The sequence below is a fragment of the Aphelocoma coerulescens genome, chromosome 4 (assembly GCF_041296385.1).
Source record: "Aphelocoma coerulescens isolate FSJ_1873_10779 chromosome 4, UR_Acoe_1.0, whole genome shotgun sequence".
NCBI lineage: Eukaryota > Metazoa > Chordata > Aves > Passeriformes > Corvidae > Aphelocoma > Aphelocoma coerulescens.
Window position 1 is genome coordinate 71,277,776 of NC_091017.1, and position 13,906 is coordinate 71,291,681.

Below are 13,906 nucleotides of genomic sequence, written 5' to 3' on the forward strand. Positions count from 1 at the left end.
TCTACTACGGTTTTTTAAGCATTTTTTACAACCAGGTACCTGATTCCAGTCACAGCCACACACCTCGGCAGAAATGTGAGGCAGTTCTTCATTCCCTCTGCCGTTTTACAAAAAGAGTTAAATGTGAGCTGGTACGTACACTCAGCTTGCATATTTCTAGAACCACATGGGTGAACTTTGCCAATGGTATTGCTACTTCCACATCCGGGTGGCTGAAATGTCACTTATTTAAAAAAAAAAAAAAAAAAAAAAGGTAGTGACACGTTCTCAGTTGGCATCTGATCATACTGATACATGATATAAACTGTGAATCTGTGAAAAGATAGACTGGAATTTAAAAATTCAAATCATGCTGTGGTTCAAAGAAGCAGGTGAAGTCAAATACTGATGTGGACATTTGCTCCACTTACTTGAAGAAAAAAAAAATTTTTTTTCCACTTAAAATTGTCTCCTTCGTTCAGACAGCTCCAAAATCAGAGTAAATACCAGAGCCAGAAAAATCACTGCTCTATAATTTCAAGGAAAAAAGGTCCAGAAATTCTATCTCTGAAAATAAAGTGTCTGTACTCATCCCATCTGGAGCCTGGGAATTTAAGAAGTTAGCACAGTAAGAACAAAAAAATTTAACTGTTCTGCTTGATCAGCTGGTGACCTGGCTATTAAATGTGCTTTTTGTTTTAGAGTTAGGATTAAATCTTCATTTTTAACAGCTGATCTAAGAAAGCATCCTTGCTGGCTCAGTGTTATCCTAGGAGGTGGGGAGGGGGTCATAGTGCATCTTTTTTTCTTCCCTGTAAGTACTTCCTGGCTAAAGGCTGTCCTAGACGACCAGAACATCAGTATTTGTTAAGGCAAAACCTTCTGTCTCAAGGAGCAGAAGCAAGTCCCAAATAATATCCAGTGTGTGTTGGCAAATGCAGACTGAACATCGACACTTCCATGCTCATCAGTTTCCCTGGGACTTCCCCTCTCTAGATCCATTTCAGACAAGGTTTTCCTGCCATGTTTGAAGGCTCAAAACAAATCTGGGAATTTAGACTGAAAAAGTTGCTAACCTTTGACCATCTATGGTGCCCACACTGGAACAGGCTCCAACAGTTGCTACTCCACCAGCCACACACCTCTTTAGACTTTTACAGCCACCAAAGTGCAATTTTTGTTCAAAAAATTTCTTCTTCAGAAAACTCACTTTATCAATTCATTCAGTATAATAAAAGCACTTCTTGTATTACTCATATATGCTTGTGTGACAGCCGTCTTAAGCCTTAAGAATACAAGCTTTGCTCTTAGTCATTCAAGACAAGACAACAATGTTCTTCTGTCACATTCTGTTTAAGCAGTAACAAAAACAGCTAAAGGGCAACATTTGAGAGCCAAAGAAGGCAGACTTCCTCCCCCCCCCCCCACTTCCCCTTGGTTTACTTGAGCATCACCTGCTTTATAATGCAGGCTGTAGAACATCAAAAGGAAACACACCCCACTATGTACACTTATCTTGAAGCTAGGGGTATGTAAAATGAAAACAAAGCATGGCAGGAAATTATTTCCTCCTGCTTGTTTGGCAGGCAAGTCTCCTCCACTGCAGGAGAAGCAGGATCCTAAAAAGAAAGGGCCCACAAAGAGCAACCTGCACCTTTTACAGGGATGTGTTAAGCAGCATCCTCTCCCATGTCACCTCCCATTATATATATCATGATCAGATGATATGAACAGATCATATAAAAAGATACGCGGCATCTTTTCACAGGCAATTTAAGAGGCACGTCTTCACGAGTTCTGAATGCTGTTGCCTACCAAGTTTCACTTTCCTTAACACTCAGGACACTGCTACAATCTCAGACTTCCTGACAAGACTTTAGAGTCGGTGATTTCTACACCACAGTCACCCAGGAGGAAGTGGGCTGGGCTGGGCAACAGCTCTCTCTAGAAAGCTTGGAGTATGCATGTTCTGATAAATAAACTCTTTAGCCTTTCTAAAAAATAAAACCCAACTGCATACTTTTTTCTTATTAACAAAATCCAAGCAGCTAGAGCTTTGGGTTTATTTTTTTTACTCTAAGAACAACTCATGTAAGAGTAAGTCAATAAGCAACATACAAACAGGTCAGGCTGTATTCAAAAGACAATCTATCGTGCACCCACACAGAGACAGAAAAACTGACAGAGCCAATTGAGTTACAGTTAACATTTCCTTTATTTCATATAAGAATTCCTGAACTGAATGAAGAGTGATATTTTGGCCCATACTGCTAGACTAGATAAATTCTTTAAGTATGCGGTGCCACAAGTGTACACAGTACTATAATAGCAAAAAAAAGACAGCCTGGGACAAGTTTCATTTTTATTATTAGCAGGAGTTAGACGTTTCAGATAAGGATATTATGCATTTCTGAATTTGCCTGGAAAGTTAATTAAAACTATGAGAACATTTTAAAACAGTATAAAATTGCCTACAGATATTCATGATACTTTGGTAGGGGATGTGGAATAAAAACCTACATCATGTAAACATTCAGTTAACAGATTCTCTGCACTCTGAAGCCTAAGTAACACACAAGAGGAGAATAATTACATAAGAAACTTAGTTTTCTACACAGAATGTGCCATCAAAGAACAAAAGTGACCTTAGAACTTTTTTCCACATGAAAATAGAACCATTGTAACAAAACTGTATGGTCTGGTGGATGATGCAGGTCATGGAAAATGTCAGAAGCTTTAGCAGAGGTTTAGCAAGGAACAAGTCCAACTACTTGGAGTGTTCCACAAAAATGTACCTCTGACTGCTTACTCGTGCTTTCAAATGGGAAAAAAATAATCCATAGGCATACAGAAACAAACACAGGAAACAACTGTCTGCTAAGTCACAGGTGGCACTAACTTATCCTTAAGCAATGTTTAGAAGAGAAAATTATATTTGAAGGAAGCTTGAACGAAATGCTAGAAGCACAGTGATCTTGTTTAACAACCTGGAAGGTTCACTGCAACTGTTCTTTCTTTAGGTCACTAGTTTGTTTAAAATAACATGAATTCCCTTCTTCCTTCCTGTTCTTAGGATCAAAAAATCAGTTATTTTTACCTTCAGTAAGAATTTTTAGTTGTATACTCTAGGACAACTAGACTCCAGGGTTGATAAATGGAGCTGATGTACTTTTTGAGTTGCAAGCTGTGCATGTCTCATGACTGCCTTCTCAATCAAACACCTTACCTTTTAAGAGCTGTACGTGTTTTCTCCTTTGTGTATACATGCTAATACCCATTAAAAATGCAGATAAATGAAATCTGTCTCAAATCAGTAATGGGGAAAAAATACTGTTTAATATGCAGAAAAAAGAGCATTAAGGCTTGCATTTTATAATTTGCATTGTTAGGCCTTGGAAACACAAGAATTTGTAGCTATAACCAGGAACTGAGCTTGTTTTGACACTGTGTGTTACAGAAGGAAGAAAGAATTCCTCTAAGGAAGATGTGATGAAATTAAAATAAAAGCACCTCTTCAAATCTTTCCCAGGCTTCTTTAAGCTGCCATCTGCTGGTCAGCTCAGACTTCAGGGTGTGATGAATAACAGGCTGGCTGACTTACAGAGTATTACATGTGCTTTATTTTGTCCTCTCTTAGGAAAAGATTACAGTTTCTTTGACAAAGTTTGTAAGTAGTACCTACGGTCTGCACGATACTTTGACACTTATCTGCTGCCAACAAATTCATCCAATTTAATGAAGTCAGACAATAATCACAAAAATTGATTGAAAAGCTAAAGCAGGTATGTTTCATGCAAACACACCAAGTGTGCCAATAATCCAGCAGTAATGGTAATGCAAAGTCTTATTTATTTATTAAAAAAATACTGATTACACTCTTACTGGCACCTACTACATTATTAGGGGGTGGAGGGCCAAGGTAAAAAAAGAAATTAAAATACACCACCTGTATCTCTTCTCACAAATATGTGCTTTTGGATGCTTACACCAAGTTTTACACAGCCAGTAAAAAACTAGTCTGAGCTTTTGCAGACTCCAAAGTGTTGAGTATCTTTTTCACATCTTGCCCTACCAGTTGCTCATTAAGAATTGTATTTTAACAATATCATATTTCACATAAGTACTGGAAGAAATTACTACTTGTGTCAAGTGCCTAGAAGTAAAATTATTTTGTTTCAAAATTAAATGCAGGTATGAAATTTGTTTATTCCTGTATAAACACTTTACTGCTTCTGTCCACCCATCTCAAAACAAGTTCAAAGCCCAATTTTTTGAAGGGAGTAAACGTTTAATCTCTAATATGTCACGTCTAGAAATCTGTTTGTACAAGTCCACATCCCCACTCCTATCTCTCTCCCAAAGTAATTTATCAACTGAAAATTTAGCCTTGCCTGATTTTATAGTATTTCAAATAAACCCCATTTAAAAAATATCCCCCAATAACAACAAAAAGCGTTCAAAATATTTTTAAAATGTCAAATAAGATGCATCTTTCAAACATGAAAGAAATGAGCACACCTTTCCTAGAACTTGGTTATAAAGGACAAACATTTAAGGGGTGTGCAGCTAACAACAGTTCTTGACAAATAACAGTCACAGCCAGGTTCCATTCTGGAACAAGTTGTCCACAAAGAGGATGGGAGAAAAAGAAAGGAGAGGGGAAAAAAAACCAACCAGAATCCTCGTATATACACCTTGTGGAGATGTACGTGCTTGTAGAATACAGAGAAATTTTCCTATACTTGTTAAGAGAGCACCTAAACAAACACTTAGAAGTATTATAGTGAACACAGAAATGTCAAAGTTAATCATTAAATCTATTTAATGTTGAAAAGAATTACACCCTATCCAATTAGCTGTGCAAGGCTTTCATCATTACCTGACTGTGTTCATTTTTTAAACCCTTTCCCTTAATACTGGGAAAGTTTCTCTCCAGATGAATGCTCTCAGGACACACACACATTTAGCCATTTAGAGAAGTGCTAAATAAAAATACAAAAGAGGAAAAAGTTTTTAGAGCCCCTCACACAATCCAGAATTTCTGTCTTTCCTTGTTTTGTAGAGCAGGTCAATATTAATTTCAAAAACACATGCCTGACATTTTTGTTTTATTTAAAGGCAAAATATATGTAATATAGGAAACAAACCGGGCCCAATCCTTAGTTGGTCCAAGTTCAGGTCAGTGTAGTTTTAAGCAATCCAAGGACTATTTGAGTCTACTATCTACTGCCCCCTGCACTCAGTCCCATAAAATATGTTATTTAACAAGGTGTGCTTTCTGTTATGCTGTTCGGGACTTTTTTTTTGTATCTTAACCCTTTGAAAACAATTAATTCACTTTCTAGTTTGTGTATCTGTGTTCTGTGAGCAGTATATGATGTTAATTTTTCTCACATTTTTTACTAGCAGTAGCTGAGTAAATTAGTGCTAAATTTTAGAATTTCCATCCCAGCCATATGTAAGATATAACCATCTCCTTTCTCACATGTGAACCATTATGTTACAACCCAAAATCCTACAAAAATGAGCCTTTAGTTAAGAAAGACTTCTGGATAATTTGTTTTACAATCACAATCTCTAGAAAGAGAAGAATCTTTCTCTTGAGTGCACAATATTTAGAGACACATATTTTGAGCCAAAAAAGACTTTTTTTTCTTTAAACTAGTCTGGCTGAATAGATGGTCCCAAATAAACAGCCATTACACAGCAAGTCCCGTCAGTAAAGCCAATCCAGCAGAAGCTGGTAAGCCAAAAGATGGGAGCCTCTCAATTGAGAGAACAAAGTATTACTTTACTTGGCTGCTGCTAAGGACATTCTTTCCTGTGGGACTTCCTTTGCTTGTTTTATTGGGGTACAGGAGGGAGTATTTATTGGGTTTTTTTTAGTTAAAATGCTTTTCCAGTTATAGTTAAGATATACAGCCATTAACATGCAATCTTTTTTCCCTACCCAAAGGTAAACCGTTTACTGAATATTGCCTAGATATTTTAACTGCATTCATTACAGCACCTCATGCATTTGTTAGGGGAGATGAATGTCTCTAGGAGAGCTGGAAGCCCTACTCCCTTGTTAGCAGGCAAGTATTTTCTCTACAGCTTTTGTAACACAAACTGGGTGAAGCTGTTTGTCTATGGATATTTTACTACATCCTACTAACTACAGATCCAAACCCACCTGCAAACAGCATGCATACTTCACCCTCATGCTGCCACTCTTTGGCTGATTGGTTTTAAGTGTAGATGACTTGGGGAATGGTTTAATGGATTATATGGATACACTTCTGGTACATACATTTCATTTATTGTATGTCATCTGAGAAGAATTACAGTTCCAAATATGCAGAGCTAAGACTATGATTAGCAAGTATCAAAAAAATACATCCTTCACTGCCTGTTTAACTCTACTGGGGATGGAGCTATTTGCATCACAGAGAAATAGCACTAAAACAGCCTGAAAACTAATTTGAGTTAAAAGGGGCTCTGCTCAGAAGACTGTCCAGTTCTAGATCAAACAGAGGATTAGGAAATTTGCTTCAATATAAAAGCTATGGCAACATGACAGTATTGAGTTACATAATGTAACTAATGTAGTACACTTACATAAAAGTCTGTAGAAGAAAATACAGAACACACTGGCATTTTACTTTGCCTCTAATAGAAGGTTACAATTCTAAAACGTTGTTGGTAAATACATTAAAAACCACAATAATATCTCGACGTCCCCAAATCAGACGTTCGTGTTACAATAAATGAATTTGCAATGCACACATTAACAGGTTTCACAGAGGCCAAAACTGTAACTTGTCTAGAGCACCAACGTTAGAGAATTCGCCTTTGATTTTTGCTTTTTTTTTAAAACAAGCTTCACACCTGATCATTTCTGTCATTAAATGGCTGTGTGCAAACACCACTTTTTTTTTACCTCATTCTCAGTTAAGGAAGCTGAAGGAGATGAACTCTTGCTAAAAGCAAGAGTTGAAGATTCTGCTGCTGAAGCCCGATTTCGCTTCTTCAGAGGTTTACATGCATCAGACAGATTTTTCGTTGCTGTAAAATAATTTTGGTTTACAAAGTGAAGTTTGGAACTTTAAAATGTTATCTCCCTGAAGCCATTTAAAATATTCCTTCACATACAGGAAGGAATTATTTAGGTAGGTCTTCTGGGCACCTACATAGGACTGAGCGAACATGAAGTTTCTGAAGCCATGTGTTTTGGCTTGATCTTAAAAATAAAGAGGTTTCCATTAATCAAATACGTGCTAAGATATGTTTTCCCAATTTCTTCTCATCTCATTTCTATTAAAATCAAAATACCTTGTGACTTAAGACCTCTTTAGAGCAGAGGTAACAGTTATATCAGAAGGCCTACATGATGTCGTCACAATCTGAGTACCACTAGCACTTTGATAAGAGAAAATTTATATACAGGAGCCAAGTACCACATATTAGCGATGGCACATCACCACTTCTACACCGTGCAGAACTTGCTGAAGCTCACTGGTCTTTGGCATATCATTGTAACACCTAAAGAGACATGCTCGGACAGAAGTTACCTTTAACTTGAGCATCATTAACAAGTCTGACTTTGGTGTTTCGATCCAAGGTTCTACAAAATTCCCTCTCATGCTCCACACTGCCTCCCATCAAGCACCATTGAGAAGGACTAAAACCCCAGAGTACCTGATGACACTGATGGCCACTGCACTTGTTTTAGTGGGCCAGTGCACCAGGCAAACGGGAGCAGCAGGGCTTGTTCCCTGCTCGCCAAGATCTCGGGGCACCAGCTTTAATCTGGTGCCATCACACGGTGAACTTGTGAACTGCTGCTCTCAATCAGCAAAGCACAATTTCAGTCCAGGATCGAGCTGCAGAAGGGCAGTGATGGAACAGGGCTCCCCCCCAGCTATGGCACAGTGCCTGCAACTACTCATTGAGTCAGTAGAATTTAGCCGGCTGCCTCAGACAACCTGGGCATTTTAAAATTATTTAATTGAAAAAGTTACATTAAAACTTATTCTGACCACATTACCTGACTGGTTCTTTTGTGAAGAGGAGGTTTCTGTGACCTTAGAAGAGTTTGTTTTTGCTGTTTTGTCATTGCTTGTCTCCCTCTGTCACAAAAAAAAATATGAAAAAATAAAAAAACTCCTAATTTATGAGTGGTTGGATAAAACTGGCAATTAGTTCTGGATTTATGTTATTAAAAAGAAAGTGTCTTTACAAATATCTGAATGGTACTGTAGTTAAACTAGCCCCACTTAAGTGAATTTTAAAACTCATTTACAGCACAGGGTACAAACCCATAAACAAATGAGAAATATTAAAGAACACAGTATTTCAGCATCCCACTTATCCATCCCAAATTCAGCATATCAAAAGGGGGAGTGCTAAATGAACATGGAACTTGTAAATTATCCTTACTACTCTTTGTACAAACTGGTCAAATTAAGACCTTTAATTATTAAAGGTAAACTGCACAATTATATATAAATTTGAGAGTAAACCCTGTGCAGAACTCTAAGTCTCAGAGAGGCTTGCTTTCAATTCCACAACTTATAGCAGTGCCATTTTTTAAATTACTATGGTTAAGATTGTTTCAGCATTTCCAAAATACAACCACTATTTTCAAGGGAGAATAAACAGCACCTAAATTTGCTCCAGAATGAGAATTCATAATTAAAAGTTTAGGCCAAAAACTGGGGAAGTTTTTGTCAAATCTTTGTCAAAATTAAGACATTGTTCCTTACACATGCCACTATTTTTTTCCATTTCTTATGTTAAAAATTCATTCAAGTTACTAAAACTGTAGCCTAGAATGCTTAACCCTGACACATGCTCATCTGATCAATAAGCACAACTCTATTGAACAGAAGGCTTTACATGCATTTCCAATGATTTACATGCTTTTTCACAGTCTTCATCTGACAGTTTTACCGAAGAAAGATGTGCAGGTGAACACCTCAAAGGCCAGAGAACTGATTTCCTTCGTAAAAATAAACACGAATGGCTATTGTACTACAGATGTGGCAAGCTGCGCTTTTACTGAGCTCCAAGCAGACTAAGCTGCCCTACCACCAATGCCACTGGAGGCTCCCAGCATCGGTTTTCTAAGATTACTGTTACACTTCTGGGTAAAAATGAAAGAAAAGAGGGTGTCAAGAGGATGGTGCCAGACTTTTCTGTGGTGCCCAGTGACAAGGAGTAATGGCCATGAACTAAAACACATGAAGTTCCACCTCAACATGAGAAAGATTTCTTTACTTTGAGGTGGCAGAGCATTGAACAGCTGCTCACAGAGGTCATGGAGTCTCCATCTCTGGAGACATTCCAAACCCACCTGGACACATTCCTGTGTAACCTGCTCTAGATGACCCTGTCTTGGCAGGGGGATTGGACTGGATGATTTCCAGAGGGCCCTTCCAATCCTAAGGATTCTGTGATTCTGTGAAAATGTACAGTATAGTTCATTCTTATATTTAAAGCATACTTTACAGAACCCCCATTTTGTTAACGTGCATTTTATATACATCATCAAAGCAACAATGAACAAATTAGTTTTTTCAAAACTTCCATATGGGTACTTATAACTTGGTTACTTTGTGTGAAAACATTCTGATTTTGTAAATAAGAATTAAGGACAAAGGGAGAGTATAACCCACAACTCTTGCGCAATAAGTAAAATGTAATGAAATTAAAGCTCCTCCTATCCAAAATGATTGTAACTAAAGCCTGCAGATAAACTGGGAATAGCAGAAAGAACATGTATGGTTAGTGTTTGCTTTTTTGAATCATTACATTGATATTTTCACTGTCATCCACTGAGTGTTCTGCTAAGCAGCAGCACATACAGCTGGAAGTGCCTTGGGCTTGTGAAGGCAGAAAAAAGACTAAGAATTCCTAAAACAAACTACAAACCGTATCTGACCTTTCTGTGGAGCACAAACCCTGCTATATGCATTTAGAGTTTCCAAACTACCTAATATTTACACACATCAGACCCCTTGTAAGCAGTTGTGATAAACTGACCAGAGAGAGAACAACACTTTTCAAAATGCACATTACAAAGTCAGTGTCATTAGGGCTATGTATCTTATGGGAATCATTCACCTTATTTAGTTTTTTATTTTCCTGCTGATACATTCACAGGTGCCACAGCACCACAGATACCAGAACCTCCCATGCATGAACTATACTGCAACCACCTTTCATCCTACTTCTGAGAATGTAGGCTAATTGTAGTGTACAAATGCTGGTGGGACAGGAAAGTAACTTTAGAACAGTCAAAACAAGGACTTTATAGTAGGAATTAATTATAATAGGTAAACTTCATTATTTCATAGATCTAGTGTATTATAATGTATTAAAATCAATTAGAGAAGTTTAAAAAGGTTTGAAAAACTGATCCTAGAAAATCAGATGAATATGCAACGACTATAACATTATGGCAAGAAGTGCAAAAACCAGTTTTGGCCCTTCTTTCTGCAAAGGTAACAACATTAAGAATTATCTCTGTACCTTGCTAGTCAGCTCATTAAGCCTATCTGAAATTATATATATATTTTTCATATTAAACTCTAAGTCAGCAAGTTGTCCTAATATCTACAGTATCAACTGAAGTAGCAAAATAACCAGCCTACCAAACAAACTGGCACCTACAAATAAGACCTCCATAACTCATTTAAAAAATAAATCCACTACCTTTCTTTCCATTAGGTTGTTTCATTTGATTGCTGTACCACTGAAGTTCTGAGCTTAGGTCTGTGGTACTCACACTAAAGTATGATACTGCAATAACACATCTGAACACATGTGTGAGCTAAGCTTTCCACACAAGTAAAACCCATTAAGTTCACTGCTCTATATGCATGACTAAATAAACCTGTGCCTAAGTCTCCACAAGGTTTGTACTGTGCCCACATACATAGTGACCTATGTAAGGAAAATTCTCATTCTCACAAGCAAGCTAACCAGAAAAGAAGCCTGTGATTTGTGTGATATACTTTCACTGCATAAATATCCATTTACTGCAGTTCCCTAACCCAAGAAATGGGTCAGCATGCCACTCTAAAATGTCCTATAGCCTTCCAGTTCGTGAAAAGTAGTTTTTCTGTTCTGCTATACTTGCTTTCCTCTCTTCTGTCTAAAGTAACTATTGACTAAAGGTATTTATTTTACATTCTGGTAAAACTAACTCCAAACCAGGAGGAAAGGAAAAGAACTACAAACCATAACAACACAGAGAGGTCATGACTCCCTCTGCACATTCCTCTGGGAAACAGTTCAAGCAGCAAGTGCAACTTGTCATACCTCTATCCTCAAAACCAAAGGAAAAAATCCCACAGTGGTAAGCTCACATGTATCTCTGAATATTGACAACAGTTTGGTATGATATATGGACATTTCTTTTTTAATCCTGAAAATGGAAATGCTGACAAACTTAACTACAGCAATGTGACTGGTGCTGCTATAAATCAACCCCAACAAACCAACAACATAATTACCTTCCGATTATTCTGTTTATCCATCCTGAGTCTTTTCCTAGGTGCTTCCTGAACTTCAAAATCTTCTGTAGGCTCCTTTGTCCTCTTTTTTTGGTTTCTTTTATTTCCATGTAAATTACCTTGGGATGGGGGATGGGGGAAACTTACATGAAAAATAATCTAAAACCCACTTTGAAATTACTTTGAACTGATCTAGTTATTTAAGGTACTTTTCTTTCAGTCATTATTTTTAAAACATGGTTAAACATTAATACAGTTTGATGACCTCTTAATGCTTAGGGTCTGGTTTCTGGTGCTGAAAACTAACTCTAGAACACATCCAGATCAACTGCTTCATACTCAAGTTATTTTACAAAGATGAGTCTACCTATACAAGCACTAGTTTAAGGTCTGGATGTTACTGCCCAACACTTATTTCATAACATCAGACTGCATGTGATTGATCTATACAGCTTTTAACTCTCCTGCCACTTTGTAACAGTGTCTTATAACCAAAATTAATTTCTTAGTCTCCTCCTTAAGCCTACTTTTAAGTTCTCCAAATGATACAGATGAAGATACTGGTGACATCTATTAAGGGGCCTCTGAAAAAGACAAGATATCACCAACTGTACAGATTAATTCTCTTTCTGGTATGGCAATTCCAGACTCTAACAAGGGGATTGTATTTTACAGGAGACCATTATGATCCCTTCCCTTTATGAACCAGAATCCTATGAACAGAACCACGTTGGCCATTTTAGACCACCAAATTATTAATGTATTTAGATGACTGTTCACTGTAAAGTTCAAGCAACTGCTAAATACAAAGGGTCAGTGAGTAGTCTACATACCCCTGCCACAGGTTCCACTACTGTTTGCACCTCAAAAAGACAGATGAGGGTTTGGGAAGTGGTCTATTTCATCAAGATGAAATGACAACATAATTACACTCTCCAGTACTCTCTAGTTTATGAAGCTACAGAATATTATTAGTACGAAAATTGCAAGCTCCAGGGGCACAAATACGGTAACTGAAAATTGTCCTACAGCTACAAGCATTCTATTCCATTGGGAACAAATACCTGTCAATATTAAAAATATAGCAACTTGAAAATATGGATCATTCTCAAATTAATGGACTTATCTAAACAATCTAGGACATATTCTGAATCCACAAAGCAGACTGAAATGGCTCCAGGAGAACCTGCTACTTACAAAAAGCCAGCAAAAGAAATCCCACAATAATCTTCCAAGTTTAAGATAAGAGGATTTGAGATGGGGAACAATCAAACTGACATATTTTCATCTGTAGGTAACTATAAATGTACACAATATATGTACTAGAAACACCTGGTACAGGTACAATTTCAATTACATTTCTTGCAATATGACACTGAGGAAGGTGAACAAAATTCAGCACTACAGTGTTAAGATATTTAATTTGGGATCCATTAAAGTTCTAACGTCAAGGAAGACAACATCTGAGATAAAATAAAGAGATTATGATACGTGGGCGATTACATAAAAAAATACACTCAATAGCTACTTATAATGATGAGCTATTTGCACACAACACAAATTTCAATTACTTCTGGATCTTGATCTCCTTTTAGGTGAGTCTTGAAACACTTTACGTTTGGCCTCTCCAATATTCTTCAATGATGAACCTTGAGAGATACAGAATGTGGTTTTTTTTAACTGATATCCAAATATTTAACACTTAAAATTTTAAGTTAAAAACTTTTCAATTTTCCACAAAATGATGTTATTTCACACACACACAGTTAACAAAACTGACTGCCATTTTTTATACAAGTTTTTCCAAGTCTCACAAACTTTCAAACACTCCCTCTCATTCTTGTCATTGCCCAAAGCAGCACCTGTTGGCTTCTAATACTTCCATAGTAAGTCTTCTTACAGTGCCGTAAAGCCATTTAAATTTGAAAAATGATAGCTAGGTAAATTTGATAAAGTTCATGCAAATGGCAAACTATCTTCCTCCTCCATTCTCAAGTGACTCCAAACCCCCTCAAATATTTTGTAAAGCAATCAAGACTGTTCATCAAAAACAAACACCAGAAAACAGCAACAAAAAATAAAAGGAGAAAAAAAAGAAAGTATTTGCAATCTTGTACAAAGTCCTAAAAACTTTGAGTAGCACAACAAAATGCCAAATGGACGAAGGTTTCAGAATAAAGTTTGGAATAGTTCTTCCTGAGTTGATGATGATGTGAAGTAATACACTTTAGGTATATATGAAGAAAAGGTGTAGCACTGATTAAATTTTTTAAACCATTTCTAACTGTTCTATAAAAACAACGTCTCAAATTTACTAGTAATAACACTTCATCTTCCCTTCTCACCATCCACTTTGTAACAAGCAGTGGATGCAATGGCAGCTGCTTATGGGCAGAAGAAGAATGAGACATCAGCAATGTCTAAAC

General features: G+C 37.0%; 1 protein-coding gene across 5 annotated transcripts in view; it reads right to left on the reverse strand.

Annotated features, from left to right (window-relative positions):
- Positions 1–13,906, reverse strand: part of NSD2 (nuclear receptor binding SET domain protein 2) — a 98,488-nt gene that overhangs the window by 21,420 nt on the left and 63,162 nt on the right. For 3 of the 5 annotated variants that reach the window (XM_069014623.1, XM_069014624.1, XM_069014622.1), the window contains 4 exons: positions 13,052–13,129; positions 11,481–11,599; positions 8,009–8,090; positions 6,902–7,026 (listed from right to left, as the gene is read on the reverse strand). In XM_069014623.1, coding sequence (XP_068870724.1) covers positions 6,902–7,026; positions 8,009–8,090; positions 11,481–11,599; positions 13,052–13,129 — 404 coding nt within the window. Of the gene's footprint in view, positions 1–2,197; positions 7,027–8,008; positions 8,091–11,480; positions 11,600–13,051; positions 13,130–13,906 lie in introns of those variants that run through there. The other 2 variants (XM_069014626.1, XM_069014625.1) reach the window with 2 other exon arrangements.